Genomic DNA, 17506 nt, shown 5'->3' with positions numbered 1-17506 from the left:
TGTTATAAGGTCGTTTGTAGACAAAATATTTTTTTTTATTTCATAGTTTCTCCAAGTGCGGTACATCGACTGCCGAAAGTTCCTTTTTAAAATACAAGCATATATTAAACATCATAACATTGTATTAGAATTCTCGAATTGCGCACTATGTTTTACAAACATTACAATTTAATGAAAACATCGTGACATAACATGATTTTTAATAAAAGAAAACTTCGTGACATGAAATGATTAAGAATGGGTTTTATAAAAGTATATTTTATTTTATTTCGAAATAACTCACATATAAGCAATCTATACAAATGTCTTGCTGGTAAAATGCCATTAATGGTATGCATGTTTGGCTATAGGTAACAATTTTTTAATACTTATTTGAAAATTCCATCTGGTCCAAAAGTATATCATTAAAAATCTTACAAAGATCACATGGATCACTTTAAATTATAAAAACTGCAAAGAAATAATAGATATAAACTAAGAAGTAAATCGGATTTTTTTTTTGATTCTTCGTCGAATTTGGGTAAAGAGTTTTCTTTTTTGGTCAATTTTGCGCAATAAAAATGACTATTTTGGAAAAACAGCTAGAGAGAATGACCTTAAAACAGACACACAAGTTATTGATCCAGGCATACATCAAAGGATACACAATGTTTGGGAAAATATTTCCAGACCCATCATGTCGAATTACCTCAGTGGAGCACCTAACGTACATGGTATTGATATTGTTTAATCTGAATTAATATTACGTATGTTCATATTTGTTTAGTAATGTTACTATGGGGCTATCGTTCAGATGAGAAAATATAAATCACTTGTGAAAAAAATATTTTTTGCATTTCGTCCTACATTTTGCCATGTGCTTCTAATTATCTAACATATTTATTAAATATTAATTTTATCCATGTTTCCTTTATATTAACAGATCAGATTATATTTAGGCTGTAAAATAAAATTCCTTAACTCAAAGTAGCATGTACCTTTAAATTGTTTTACATTAACTTGAGAATGAGCCGGGTCATGACAAAACCAACATAGTGCGTTTGCGCACAGCATGGATCCAGACCAACCTGCGCATTCGCGCAGTCTGATCAGGATCCATGCTGTTTGCTTACAATCCCTATTACAAGTAGAGAAACTGATAGCAAACAGCATGGATCCTGATCAGACTGCGCGGATGCGCAGCTGGTCTGGATCCATGCTGGTCGCAAACGCACTATGTTGGTTTTGTCATGACGCGGCTCAAATATGTTAGTTTAAGGTGGTGTTAAGTGTTATGTTAGTTATAATTTGGATTAATACTAACAGCAGCAACTTCAATAAGAAGTCCAAAAAACTTGTTATGTTTATGGCATTATATTTACTGTTTTATTTTGGTTATGTAATGTTTTGATTAGAGAATGAAATCAATTATCTCGAAAATTTTATTAATTTACTGATACTTGTAATGAATTAAACTATAATATTACTTTTGACACGTGTACTGGTCATGATCAGTCGTAACAACCCTTCGAGAAACCATGCTTCAAATGTTTTGAAAACATATTAAAATGTTTCATTGTCATAAATTATCAAAAACATCACAAAGATTCTAGTGAATCTTTAATATATATTCGTTGGGCTTGTGTGTTTTTCCCCGAAAAAACCTAGCACTAAAGTTGCCAAATAACACAATTCAAATCGTTATCATGGTTAATGTACATAATAAATGTATATAATGAAAACGAAATTAAAACACGAAGTGTATTATCTCTTTTTAATTAAGATTCTTATCGTTACATAAAGAAATAATAACTTATCAAAGTATATTGTTCAGCTTTTTTGTTTTCAACCCTTAAGACATAACAAAATTTTTGTAGAATATGTCCATTACTCATCAAGTTTAGCATGCTATAATATATGTTAGTGAGAAATCATCACGGGTCAATATTACGCGTATATCTATAAGAAGATAACAAATATGTAATATGTCATACTGAAAGATTGTTTACAAATATCCTTGTCTGATCTTAGTGCATTCTGTTGTTAACAAATATAAAAAATATGAACGGAAAGAAATGATTGTTATCATACGTTTTAAGATAATTATAGACTGAAAACCTCTGTAAAATTTACTCATTTTTCTCAAAAGGGCATTCTTTATACATGTAATCAAGAAAGCAAGAAAATCAATACCATACACGTTCTGAAATAACAAAACATGAAACAAGATTTATCAAAGACAGTGCATCTGAATTGGAAAGTCATCTTGATAACTAGTTTTACTGTCATTTCATTTTAAACAAATGCATTAATCTTGCTTATAAGTGACTAAAATGGACATAGCTTCCAATAATATATTTGTACTACATTTATAAGCATTTAATCGTGACACACTCTGTCTTTCGGTTAACATCACTGAAACATTTCCAAATTGAATATTACAATTTATAAGTTTTGTTTTACCCTAGCTGAATGTGTATGTAAACATTTATGTGACCAAAAGAGTTCAAACTTTAATGTGTTTGTTTATAACGAAAATGGCTTCATAAATTTGATAAAACATATTTGATTAATATCCTGTTTTATCATTTTATGGTTTGCATCTCATCGATACAGTAACTGAACAACACTTTCAGACTACGAGTTGATTCAGAAGCATTACCCTCTAATATCTGGTTTCTTAGGTCTAAAATAAATATATCGTGTGAGCATAGAAACAATTGAAGGCATCTGTTTTAGGTCCTCTGTAAATTCTTCATCTGAGCAAGATTCAAATTCATATGCCACCATCCTATTTACTTGCGTCAACATTTGCATTAGTTCCATTTTGTTTCCATAGTTTTCAATGACAATACACAACGCCTGAATATACCATGTTCCTTCTTGATGATTGCGCCATGAATAGTACCCTGAAGAAAAAGAATAATGCAACGAATTAAAAGTATTCTATAATAATCAAATAGTTACTAAAGCTTTTATCTCTTACAAACGGATACGAAAGAACAAGATTACGGGCGAAAGTACAAGAGTATATATATATACTGCTGGTGAGTCGTTGGGATACGGTCAAAATAAAGGAATATATCAGATGCCGATTTAAACTAGTTCTATGTGCTTAACAAATTTTCACGGTAAAATGCGATATATTTAAACAAGATAACAGTTACTCGACTTTACTAGGACGGTAACTTGCATTTTCCATTGTCGTCCATGAACAGGCTCAATCAAACAAAGCCTAAAACATTTTCAATTCTGTCGTTTTGTGCGTTCTTTAGGGATTCTTTATTTCTCTCTATTTTACAAAGCTGATTCGAAAACGTTTGAGGACAAAACAAGACAAGAGCGACAAAGATTTGTGACCAACTACAAATTATTGCCACTATTCAGAAACTTCTACAGGAAGAAGCAAGGGTAATTGTAGGGGATAACACATCGGACCGCATTTAGTTTAATGCGAGTTTACGTGCGGACCGATTTAGTTTAATGCGAGTTTACGTGTTATGAGTCAAATGAAACACATAGTTAATACAACAATTATGCTTTGTTAAATCTACATCTTGACCATGACAAAACCTCTCCGCTTTTAGGACAAGAAATTGACATCCTATTACCAATTTTATTTAGTCAAACAATCTAGAAATAAAGTGATAAAGGTATTAATAGGGGAATTCTTTTGTGTAAGCCACAGTAAAAGCTGGAAAAACATATCCGACAACCAGAAACGCTAGAATATATTTCATCATCCCCAACCCTTTCCTGACAACAACAAAGAAATCTGCAAATACGATTCCGAGTGCCGTATACTTCCGCAAATGTTGATACATTTTCAGATCGTGAATTTATGACTTGTGTCTCAACTGACTATAATGTCTGCCGTATAGCTGCGATGCAAAATTGAATAAAACTTCAAAACGGTAATACTAGTAAAATAGTTTTTTTCTTTCGGAATATCCCTTAAATATAAATTGCAAACAACAAAATAGAATCAGAAGTTGTATTTTGGACGTAAAAGCTATGTGCATATTTACGTCGGACGACACCCTCTAGTGTTTGCTTAACAAAATCAGATATTTGCATGAAATTATATACATTTGGATGCATCTGCAAAATCTTTTCCTGGAAACCATCTCATCGAGTGTCAGATAAAGTACACTTCGATCGGCATACGTTTAAAATTTATGTAGTGCAATTTACATTTATATCAAATGTTAACAAACTAAACCACGTGACATTTTATCTCCATGAGAACATGTTTGAAAGCAAGTGTCATTAAATATTTGTATAAAAATAATGTAAAATGACGTTGCACAATTGCTTTACCTGGAACAGTTGAATAGGAGAAAAGAAAATCAGCTTCAACCGGAACCTTCCTGCTGGCAATATGTGTAGATTGGGCACCGTTAACAAAACGAGATGGAGAGGCACGTTTATGTTCAGTCCGTTTGTCTGTACACGCCTGAAAAGTAGTACTACAATATGATAATATCAACAGGGAAAGGTGGCATTCAATGAACGGAACCCGACATGATCCAGCAACAAAGACCTGCGGTCTATTGTTAAAATTACAAAAACTTATAATATTTTGATTGTGAAATATAAAGTATTTAAGTTCCGAGAGACACTATCTTAAACATTCTGGCAAATTTAATATTAAATAAGGTATTTTCTTCTTAGTCCTGCAATAAACCGAGTACCAAGAATTCATTATGTCCTATAGCGCGAAGTCGTGGGTGTGTGCACGCTTAGAGCAAAACACAAACAAGATGTTTACATATATAAACCCTTTATCAACCTTATCTGAACTCGGTATATGTTAAAATTATAATGCATATATTTGTTTATAATATCATAAGGTAATTGATTGACCTGTATAAAGAAAAGTTTTGGTTTTCCAACCAATGAAGGACATTTATCTCCCTTGAACGGTTGTGTGAGCATTTCTAGAGGAACTAATTTGTCTGTTGCATATATGTAACCTTCTCGCCCATGGCTTAACACGGCACATCCAAAACAATCACAATCTGAATGGTCCAATGATGCAACTGAAACAATTAATTTAAAACAATTTAATCAGGATGTCATAAAACAGTTCAGTTAGCTTTTTTCTGATTGTTTAGATTAGGCTAAAACGTATTCTCCTGAAAAGGATAATTTATAATATAAAATGATTACAAAACGTTAAATAATGAAATAATGAGTACAGGCTTTTATCAATGACAAAAACATTGGAGAACATGAATATATGAATATTGTTTTGATATGTTTATGGGTTTATCCTGCATTATACTTCCAAAATTTCTTCCATGTGTTTGTGTGTCTGCTTAAATTCATCTTGAGTCTTTCAGACATAAACTGATTACTTTAAATCATTTAACATGAATGTAGAACATGTCATTATTGCGTCTGTCCGATAAAGTGTCTCTAAAAGTCACGAGGTAATCTGCACTCGCATGCGATAGCTTTTTAACTAGAGCTGTTTTCAATATAACGAATTTGTCTGGAATTTACCATAAAAGTCGGAATTACCAGGTTTACCATAATGAGCAAATATAACTTACTATCTTGCATCAGTTTTGTCATGCGTGCATACGTGACATCATCGTATCTTCGAACTTCAAAACCAGTATCCTGAAAGCGCTCTTCTAATCTTTCAGCGTCTACGTCTGTGCCTTCACGTTCAAGCTGTCCCGTTGATTCGAGAAAATGTTTGTTGTTAAATATCAGAAATACTCCGCGTCGTCGGTAGTTGAAATTATATTCGTTAGGCTCTGACTGCGCTCCAGGACGGACATGGTGTTTGTCTTTGTCTGCACTGAAAATAACATTATATTGTTAAAATATGTAGTAGTTCCGGTTTAATATGAAGTATTTTTGCGCGATCTAACGGGCTGAAAACATACGCTTCAAATCAGAATTTGAGTGTCTTTATCCAAAAGAAAAAATATTATCACAAGCTAGTCTGTTTACTTAGATAAAATAACACACAGAAACAAGTACAATATTTTGTATGTCAAAATATGAAGGAAAGAAGACCGTTCTAAAAGCATAAATATTACTACTCTCAAAATGTACTGCCTTCGGTACCATATACTGGCGAACTTAACTTGTTTCAACACAAAAGATGTTAAAGACGACATAATGGAAAAGGAAAAGCTATTTTTTGCATTGGTGAATAGTCGATGTTTATTTTGTATCGTGCACATAAGAGCACTTAATATGTTCCTGTCTTTCATGAAAACATTATATCAGTTGATATTTATTAAATGAAATGAAAATCGATCATACCCTGCAACCAAACAAGTAATCTCTTTACAATGCTGTCTCTGTAACCTATAGGATTAATTGGTAGGACATATAAACAAAGCCTAATAAATCAATAGTTATGACTGCAATTTGTCAATAAATGAGCCTTATTTTAGTTCATGTTTTCTTCTTAACTAAATCTAAACTATAAGTTATGCTTAAAAGAAGTTTTTCTTGGTAATCGATCGAGCTTAAAGCGTAAAAAATACACAATAAACATGAGAATGGACCATTACCTTACTTCCAAAGAGCGTGTCTAAATACGATGAAATATTATTAAATCCGCATTTTGTAAATGTGAGAGTATTTAACAAAAACAGAAATTGTACTTTGTATCTGATAACCATGCGGTAAAACAATACATTTTATGTAACATTTTTGGCATCACACAAATTACCGGATATCATATTATAGTATATGGTATCAAATTTCTTCAAAACAGTTTTAAATTTGTTTTGTGTAACACCTTATAAATTGCAAATATATAATTTCATAAAATTAAATCTCTTACAAAGACGCTTTTTTTAATCTTGTTTTTTTTTCAAAAAAGATGAAAGTTAAAATCACATTGTTTCCATTGTTTCATTATATGGCAAATTAACATTCCTAATAGTAAAAAGATAAAGTAATCATCAAAATAATAAGGATTCATTTTATTTTTCAACACGTTTCTAAGTTTCTGCCTTTTTAAAGAAACAGACGAATGATATAACCACACATTGTTCATATAATGCTGGAAAGTGCAATCAATACTAAATGTAAGGTTTCTAAGTTTAGAAAAAATTAAAATAAATCAGATTGATTTTAATATAATAACCATTTTATAGATAACATTCATAATCATTTCAAGGTAACAAATAAATACAAAGAAAAAAATAGTCATTGTTTTTTTTTGACAAAGGCATACTTAACAACAATTTAACTTTGACAGAAAAATGTGTCATATGTTAAAATTTAAATGATAGGCCAATTTACCTAATTCCTTGCATACGAGATTGCCACTCTGATTGAAAATGATATTTACATCAGAGCAAATGTCACGCCTCGTGTGTATTTTTTTCATTTGTTATTTTACAACATAAAAATGATAAAATCACAGTACATTTGTTTCTATTACTTTTGAAGGTTTAAATAATAAAGTGAGTAGAATATTATTCCATGTCGTGAGAGGTTGACATTAATATTACTGTACACTATTTATAGAGATATCTGAAGCAAAGAGCATATCTGAAGCAATGAAAATTTACGCAGAAAAAACATACATTGTGATATTGAGGAGAAGTCGTCATTTATTGTTATAAAAACCAAAATCAGACAAAAACACTATTCCTAGTGTTATGTTAAACAAACAAGATAACTTAAGATTATGTTAAAATCTAACCGTATTACAAATCAATAAAATTGAGCAAGAAACTTTACACTTATTGCTTGGTACTGGTTGGTTCAAATAAAAACATATTCTGTATAAACTACGATAATGGTATAATGCTGCAGACTCAAACATTAAAGGTACATGATAAACCACTTAAGCAAACAATATGATTCTAAGCATTATCATTTATATCTTATTTTGTTAGAAATATCAAAGTACTACATTTGAAAAATAACTTATTTTCTGCTATCAAAAATATTGTAAGATTCTTAATAGGCAGATACACTTAAAACCCTTATTTAAGAAGAGGAAGTTAGGACATAAATGCGCTTTATCTCGTTCATCTTTTGACATAAATACAACCAAGACATAAAGCTGCAAGTTTCTATATTTTTAAAGTTCAGGTTACAAAAGTAAATGCTGCATTGCTTTATTTTTACGCACTGCGAAGATATTTGATATTGTTAATTCCTTTCAGGGAATATTAAGCAAGAGCAATAACAACGATGTAGCATGTAATAGAGCGACGTGGCTCTGTCTGATTGAGAAGAACATTATCAACCCCCGAGCACCAAGAAGATAAAATATTGGCAACATTTTATAAGCGCCTTTCCTTTATCAAGTTAATGAAAACTATCAAAGGTGAATTAGTAATACAAAATAATAGTTTGACATGAAAATTATTTAAATTCTGCTCTAACGTAATATTCATCATAGCCATACATAAAAAAATTTTGTGTGTTTATATTTCACAGTAAAATCTTTTGGTTTTTGTTTTGTCTCATACAATAATAATCTGACTGCTGTTGACGTTTCTGTAGCCAAGAATACATATAACAACAACTGTTTTTCTTTATTCTGTCAAATTATATATCGTGTTATTTGCAGTAATTACATCAAAATGTTGACACAGAATAAAAACAACAGACATTTTACTGATATTTTATAGTGAAAAAAACGAAGATGGGGAATGTCTCTTGAAGAAATAAAACTGAATTTGGGAAAGAAAACAACGCCTTGGTTGAGATGCTTCAATTAACTTTATACAACCAGTACCATTTTAATCATTGGTTAATTAAACTTTTTCCCCTAAAGGCCATAAATGTTTTTTTTTTATTTCTCAAAAGTATTTTAATTTGGTGAACTTTTATGGTATCCATAAAGTCATTCGTTGGCTGATTACATGAACCATCTTGTTCATCTGTTTTTTTGTTGGGTTTTTGCAATAAAGCATAAGTATTGTGTATGGAAGTCAAAATACTACTTTGTGCACATTTTGCTACTTTAATGACAAATTATTTCACATCTATTCCTACTTTCTTCAGGTAACAATCATCTAAGATTTACATAAACCATTACTTAAACATTATAAAATTCATATTTGCCCTTTCTTAAGAAGTAAGAATTAATTCGTTTCCGAAGCATGTTGTGCCTTTAAATATTATATATTTACAAGTGTTGCTTTACTATAGCTTTCATTCTTGGTCTAATGCAAAACAGTTTTAGATAAAGGAAAAACATAATTTTCTGTTAAAAAACAGAAATTTGTGATTGCTTACGAAACATGTCATTTAAAGAGAGTATTTTTAATATGAAATCAAATTTGAATTTTTCACAAAACAACAAACATATAGTAGGAATTGTTTTAATAAATAATCAACATTTCTTAAATTAATATTGAAATAGGTTTTAATTTGACATAATTGCAAACAAAAAGTATATAAACATTGGCAGAACAATAAGGATTATTTCATTGACTATGAAGGGCAATGTTTCGGTTCAAAAGTAATAAAAGATATCAGTTCCTTCAACTTATTTGATGTAAAAGAAAATGGGAATTTCTTTGTTGGGTCCCGAAATACTCCTTTGATGCTCAAGTAATGCATCTTGATTTGGACTCATCTCTCCAACATCATTAATCTCAAAAAGTGATAGACATGTGTATCCTTATGTACGATGACATTTATGAATAATGTAAAGAAACACGGCTATAAATTGCTTATCAATAGTATGAATACCAAATGTCGAGGAATAAAAATGTCTTGTATCACATTAAGTATATGCAATATATTCTCGTTTACAGTTTACAAAGCCAGACCGAGGTAATTCATTCGGTTTCAGATTCAAAATATACGATAAATATGTCGAGCATAGGTCTGCTACTACATTTGTTTAGCATAAAAATCACATTAACTCAAAAAAAAAAAAAATTTGAAAATATCTGCAATCAAACTTGTTTTAAACAGGTTACCCGATACGACAGGGATGTTATTGTTCGTGCAGTTTAATATTTCAGTAAATACCAAAATATTCACCCTTCATTACAGTAATTCTTTAAACAATTTAAACTAGACATATTAATGTGTCACAACGCATTACAATTATTAAGAAAGTATCGGAAAACAGACAAAATCGATTATAACCAACACGAAGTTGTGCGGTGTTGCTCAGATTCAAAAGTGTCTTACAGTATAAATTAACTAAACTGATCTTTTATAGAATAGTAGGTTAGATTTCTACATTAACCATTTTTTTGTAAAATTTGTTTTAGATGATAATGAAACATATACTGTTAAGAAAGATACTTGTTTCAGAGAAAGTGTAGTACCGGTATTCGGATTTGCTGTTTTATCTTATCCCCAATCTGTTTGGTATTATGGTAAGAACCAACGAGATAAATTTCAATTTGTTTGATCAGAAGTCAAATGATGTATCACGATATTTTTATATTGATAAAAATAAAACATGGTACTATTCAATCTTTTGAAACATACATGTACAAGTGCATGGTCATTATTGTATTAAAATTTATTAAGTTAAAAACGGCACGACTTTATGATCCGTCATTCAACTTAATACTTAATACCATTTTAAAACCAAAAGAAAAACCTATAAATTGCTTGTGACAAATCCATGAACCTATGACATTGTTTTGATAAACCGTATAGCGTTATTAATTAATTTCACATTTCATCTTTTGCCTCCAAATAATAGCTGTCCTCTCTTTGACTTTTTCTCGTGTTACAATAAGGTGCTATTGTTTACATTCACCGCGTAATTTGATCATAAACTACTTGCTCAAGACAAATCACTCAATTAATCATCGAGAGATGCGGCAATTGAACGCTTATATTGGATGTTCATGATAATCGATTTCTTACTGAGCGTTTCTAAGTAAAATCGTTTTATCGAACATACATGTAATTATAAATTATCGACTTCCACCATTTACCACTCAATGCAATGTGCGTCTTTTTAAAGCATGAAATTTTGAAACTGTTTACATATTTTCAACATTCTAAAAATAATTTGATTTGTCCTTAACTACAAACACAGACCATTTTTAACCTTTTATCTTGTTTAATCAGTATTATGTATTTCAAAAAGTTGTACAGCAAAATTGAGCAGACTTAGTATGGCAAACATTTAACAAAAACAGCAAAAAAGCCTGGTTTTGTCCCTCCGTAGTAATTTTCTTTCGCAGATTGAACATTTCTTACAGTCAATGTAACTATTACACATTTTTGAATCGTCTGCAGATTTATATACTGACATATCCAGTGCAAAAATACCTTGTTACTATCGTACGATCCAGACATATTCCTCTCACGACAAAACAAGTTAAATAACTTTGTTTTGTATCATAATAGAAAAAATCTGTCTGGAAGAATTTTTTGAGATCTTAGCCAAACTTTTCACATAACACGAAAAGATGTTATATGTTGCTACCACATGGTATGACAACGTAGTATAATGTAAAATAACCATTGCGTATTTCTTGATATTATATATGCTCAACAAAAAGCCCTTTAAGCGGTAATTTTGTCGTTTTTCAGCGTTTTTCGGTTTGAATATACCATGTGATATTGTCAGTTTGTAGAGATTTACATCAAATTAGTAGAAATGTTATAAAGCCCGCATATAATGCTTTCCCAACCGTTGTATTTAAATACAGAAATTGAGACAGAAAGTAAAGCTATATGAACATATATTATATATGTATCAATATTGTATTGTATATAATTCATAAAAAAAAGTTTGTTCATATGTATACATCACATTACATATTTACATAATATTTGCTTAATACTTTTTAAAATTCAAAATATCGGATAGAATATATTAATTTTTCACATATTATAAAATGCTTGTCATTTAAATACATGTATAGCTTGTTAAGATAATTCGCCAATATACTTGTAAATGAAAGGCACACTAGTGCGTTTTTGTCATTGATACATTTCAGATTGAGTATATAATATAATATTGATATTTTGTAAAAATCAATAGAAATAAAAACAACAACAACGTAAAAACACTTTCAACCTTCAACCTTGAACATTTGACGTGTAACTCAGGACATTCATAAATAACTTCATTGTTTCATAAAAAGATGGTTGTCAACAGCATTCGGAAAACACATAAAGAAACTTTCTACAACCTCATATGATCATCTCATACTTAAACAATCAAATCAATCTAATTGCATTTAGTTGACAATAACTAAATTGGGCGTAATTGTAGAAAAAGACGATCGACATCCAGGAACAACAAAGACCGACGACAATTCTTTAGATGTAACAAAAAATCAATGTCATCTACTATTGGTTTGCCAATACCATTAATCGTCCGACTGTATTGGTGTGCTCACGTAGGAGACTTTTGGCCATTGACGGATAGCGCCAGGACTGACATTATATCTTATCAAGTATTTCCGTGTAGTTGATGTTTTCCTGGCTCTTCAAGATATATATGTTCACCAGACATAAATATATATCATCAATTTGCAATTTGACATTGACTGGTTCCCAGTTAATTTGAAGCTAGTTTTATCATTTCGTTTGATCGAATGTGATATCGTAACTCTCGACATGCACATTACGTTCACTTTCAATGATAAATTTAATACCAATTAAAGTGTAATGCTGTGAACAGCCTTTCGGAATATAAATGACTCCATTTGATAAAATAAATGTTCGCACTTTTTCAAAACAAAATCATCTGTTACTGCGATTAAAATTTCAATAAGCAATATAGCATTTAACAATGTCACGACTTAAAGAAACACTAGATCTGTTCGTGTTATCTTTTATTGCTATAAAACATCATAGCCATATTGCTACAAGCAATATCATTGTCATGTGAACAAAAAACTGCGAAATGCTTTATTTTAATGATTAAGATGTTAAATTTAGAATTGCTATTAGATAATTATTAAAATCTGAACTTATTATTGATTTGTTTGTGCCTGAAATAATTTGCTGTTAAAGGGATCTTTGTTGTACAATTTACTGCAATTTGACTAGTTTCGATTTTTCAAGCATAATATATTACACAAACTTATCAGTTTCTGTAAAAGAAATACGTGCTGACTTCAATGTCTCTAACATCTTTTTCAATATTTCAAATCCTTTTTACAGCATGATCTATTGAATTTTGTAAGATAAATCTAAAAGACTGTGTGTGGCATAAATGGTTTTAATAAAATCATCTTATTACATACATGAAATTGATTTGATAAATCGTTAAAACAATCTTAATAGAAATAACAGTTTCAGAATCTTGCCTTTCCATAATAATTAATTTCTGTGCCTACTACACATTAACAACCGTAAAACGAGAGTTTGGCAATGTCGACATATTGTAAGTATATATTTCTTTTAAATCTATTTTAATACAAATTTCCCTTTCTCTTGAAATGTTCTATTTGTACAAAATTACTAAAACGATTATTATTTAAAGAAAAATATATAAACTTAATCAAAATTTAATAATATTTATTGGTCAAAAAACTGTCAAATATTACAAAAATTTGTCTCCATTATTTTGTTTTCTTTGTTTTTTATAAACTTCAAAGTCAATAAGTTTTTTTAGAAAAGACCTTACCTAACTTTCCGCAATAGATAAGGTGATGTTGAATCGTTTGAAATAGGACTCAGACGAGGTGAAGCAGACGACATTTGCAGACTTTGATTTGAACCATGTAAACTTAATCCTTCATTTCGAAGGGACGCTTGTGATCCGTCCCACTCGACGCTTAGTTCCGTTGAAGAAGGGTATTCTCTATCCATTCCGTTAACGTTAAAACTCTACTATCAAATACTGTTATTTACAATGGTATTCCATTACTGTCATAGTGAAACAAATTGCGTATAATTAAAATGAACAAACTTAATCTAACCTCTTAATAGAGAATAGAGACACGTATCAGATATTAATGAATGTTGCTCATTGAAACAAAAATTCAAGAAACAAATAAGACAATATCATTCCGCAATTTCTGAATTAAAAGAATCCTTGACACATATAAGGCAATACCATCAGCAAATAATATATCAAGCAACGCCAGAAAGCTGTCCTTTATCACATCACATTATATTCAAGAACAAAAATAAGTATGTCTCCTAATTTTCCTAACAGTTTATTCCTCTCATGTAACCCATCGTCGCAATATGTGTACCGCCAAGAACTTATCAAAGAGAAATTTTGCTCACATAGCGGTGTGATGTGTTAATGCCGGACGCAACAGAATTGCAAAATATTGGAAAAGTTTGAAATGTGCTATGAGATGATTTAGCAGAGCAACAGTCTGTGTGACATTTACTAAACCGCGGGTCCATTTTTGTTCAAATCATTACAATGCATTGCATAACTGTTTTGAGGTTGTGTTTTATAAATGGTTTTGCCACTTGAACCACTGCAAAATTGGATCAATAAGACCGTAACAATAACGCCTAGCCACCATGATCAACTAACAGGCACCTTGAAATTAATTTCAGTATTTGGTCACAAACCAAATCATTGATTTATTTTGTCCATCTTCATTCTTTTTGAGCTGGTTAGATAGGAAGTAAAATTTTGTTTAACTAGTTACATATGTATGTACAACATATTGCCAACATAAAATAAAGAATTTATATTGTTACGAAAGAGACAGTTGTGTGTATCACTAGGGTACTTTATTTGACAAAAACACTCACATTACTTGAAGTAAACTGAATTGACGAGAAGAAGGTCGCCATGCAAAGTAACCTCTTTGCAAGATTGTTTAAAACACAACACTGATACATGCTATATAATAACATATTAACCGTTAAATTAAGGAATGGCGAATTAATTTAATGACCATAATTTGTCAGCTACTGACCGACTACAGGTACAGAGTGTCCCAAAAGAAAGGTAACACTTTGAAATCTGAAAATTCATGCTTTATATTCAATTTTTTAAATGAACAATACTAAAATTAGAACGTTTTGACGTCTTGACGTCATTTCCGAAATTACATATTTTTCGAAATGGCGCGTTTGACGCCAGATCAGCGTATTTTCCAGTGAAAAAATATTACGAAAATCAAAGTGTTAAAGTATTTATTCAAGAAATCGATTGTGAGTAGATAAAACATTTACACAATTGTGAGCAAGTTTGAACAGTTCGGATCGGTTGCTGATGCTCCGAAATCTGGTCGATCAAGAACAAGCAGAAGCAAAGGAAATGTGAGTTCTCTTTGTGATTTGTTAAGTGAGAGTCCTAAAGCTTCGGTAAGGAGATGTTCTTTTGAGACAAGATTCGAAAACGTCCATCCACGCCATAGTTAGAAATGACCTGAAACTGGTTCCATACAAAATTCAAATCATGCAGAAATAACCCATTACTGACCAAGTGCAGAGATTTGCCTTTTGTCGCTGGGCTGCTGATGTTGCTGAAAATTAAGTAGACGCATTGCGCAGTGTTTGGCATGGTTTAGTGACGAATCATACTTCCTGCTGTCTGTCCATGTTTGCCAACAAAACATGCAATTTTGGGCAAATAAACCGCCACATTGTTTCACTCAGAGGCCATTGCACAGTGAGAAAAAAACAGTTTGGTGTGCCATGCCAACCTACGAGTTTATTGGTCCATATGTGTTTAACGATATAAATAATTTTTAGCGATATCTGTCCTTTCTGCGGAACAAGTTTATCCCTGTTCTGCATAAGCAATCCGAGAATATCAAAACGATTGGTTTATGCAAGATGGTGCTTGCCGCGTTCATCTTATGCAGTACTTGATTTCCTGCACGAAACATTTGGCGACAAGTTAGCATTACAGCGGGGCGGTATCCAGAAGTTAAGGAGTGTGGTGGGTCATGGCCAGCCCAGAGTCCTGATCTGAATCCATGTGACTTCTTTCTTTGGGGCTATGTTAAGTTAAGGGTATACAAACTCAAACCCATAGACACCAAAATGTAACTGAGTTATATTTAACGAGTTAGTGAGGAAAATCAACAAGGAAACATGTGACAATGTTATTTATTTATACCATAGTGCGAGTCCGTGAAGGGAAGAAAATGAAAGGTGGCCACTTGGAAAACGTCATAAATTACTAAAATGTGGTCAAAGTGTGAATTGGGGGTTTTCAGTGTTTTATTCATACAAAATGTGAGTTTAACTTTAGGATATCAGTTGTTTTTGCATAAACTTGTGTCATACTTTTTCTGTACATGTATAATTTTTGAAATGTACAGTATCAGATAACATTTGATATTTAATTTATATATCATTAATTGAAAGTGTTACTTTTCTTTTGGACACCCTGCATTATACTGAATAACCACATGCCTGCTCTTATCCAGTGAAATAATTGAGAAGTTAACAGAAAAAAATATGATATTTTACATATTTTAGTGTTAGATAATTGTCTATATATTTTTCTCGTTACTACGAGTATATGTATTAAACTACAGTTTACTCTCCAATATCAGGCAATATTGGGTCAATGATAAATGCATGTTATATGCAAAACTGGGAATCATCGTGATAACAATTTAATATGTAGTAAGTATACCCTAAAGCTACAAGTTTCGATTTCTTTTGACTAAAATGACGAAATAAATTCATATTTTATCTTTAGATTATTGAACATGAATATTTTTAGATGATGGTTCTTTGTGGTCAACGGTTTTCATCAGTGAATTGACCTGTTCTGTTAAATAATAGATTGTTAAATCATTTATTCAATCAAGATAGCCTGATTGCTTTATAAGTATTAATTGGATGTCAATGAATGAAAAAAAATAACGTTAAATGATTGTTTCTTCAAAGAAGCAGTGAACCAAGTAATGTATTTTCATCAATTGTAATAGGCTTCTATTGTATTCAGTAGAAAATTCACGTCTCATTTACTTTGGATTGAGTTTGATTTATTTGAAATTAACAATTCCACTTCAAATAATTTTATATTCGAACCTTTATATTGTATTTCATAGCATGAGTTCTACAGTGTTTCGAAGTGCACTGAACCATCAATTACTTGGTGATTTTGTTAACCGTATCAATGAAATAAATTACTTGTAAAAACGAATATTTGTAGAATAATAATCATCCAGAAACCTATTAGATGTTGGGTAAAAAAATAGCTTACTTCGTACATAAAAAAAACGGAATTCCATTAAAAACGTCCAAAACGATAAAACTAGACCGTTTCAGGGTCGGTTTGATTAAGCCTGTTCATGAGATGATGAAATTGGTATTTACTTGATTTTTACTGAGAGTATACTTTGCTTAACTGCTTACCGAGACTTTCTCCCCAGTAGGTATGGTGTCAATAAACCATTCTCAAGAGAACTGCTTCCTGTGGACAACGGAGACATGAGCAAACTATAAGCGGATCCAAAAAATCCCAATGTGTTTGGGCGTAAAGGTGTATGAAAACTCCCAGATGAACGAGATTGTTTAATCCTTTTCATTTTTTAATTATACTTTTTTTATTTTTATAACTTGTATTATAAAAAGTAAGAAACTCGTACTTTTTAAAATAAATGATTAACTCAAATATCTGTTACATCATTCACTCACAGTTGGAGAACAAGTTCCC

The 17506-nt window shown here is 31.0% G+C and overlaps 1 protein-coding gene across 1 annotated transcript; it reads right to left on the bottom strand.

The window, feature by feature from the left end:
- Positions 1-1710: 1710 nt before the first annotated feature.
- LOC132731484 (caspase-3-like) lies at positions 1711-14134 on the bottom strand. The gene is made up of 5 exons (XM_060717674.1): positions 13541-14134; positions 5538-5791; positions 4846-5021; positions 4300-4435; positions 1711-2888 (listed from the first exon to the last, which is right to left on the bottom strand). Exons 1-5 carry the CDS (start codon positions 13723-13725, stop codon positions 2638-2640), a joined length of 1002 nt encoding a protein of 333 aa, XP_060573657.1. The 5' UTR covers positions 13726-14134; the 3' UTR covers positions 1711-2637.
- Between the last annotated feature and the right edge of the window lie 3372 nt (positions 14135-17506).

The sequence above is a fragment of the Ruditapes philippinarum genome, unplaced genomic scaffold, assembly GCF_026571515.1.
Source record: "Ruditapes philippinarum isolate M1 unplaced genomic scaffold, ASM2657151v2 ctg10442_1_1_1_1, whole genome shotgun sequence".
NCBI classification, from domain to species: Eukaryota; Metazoa; Mollusca; class Bivalvia; order Venerida; family Veneridae; genus Ruditapes; species Ruditapes philippinarum.
Note: the sequence above shows the minus strand (reverse complement) of the source record. Positions and strands in the feature narration are given on the sequence as shown.

Excerpts from the sequence above, each read along its gene's own strand:
- LOC132731484 (XM_060717674.1), bottom strand. The coding sequence starts at position 13,725 with ATGGATAGAGAATACCCTTCTTCAACGGAACTAAGCGTCGAGTGGGAC. Across the intron at positions 5,022-5,537 it reads GACAAAACTGATGCAAGATA|TTGCATCATTGGACCATTCA; the intron begins GTAAGTTATATT and ends TAATTGTTTCAG. Across the intron at positions 4,436-4,845 it reads CAAAACTTTTCTTTATACAG|GCGTGTACAGACAAACGGAC; the intron begins GTCAATCAATTA and ends ACTACTTTTCAG.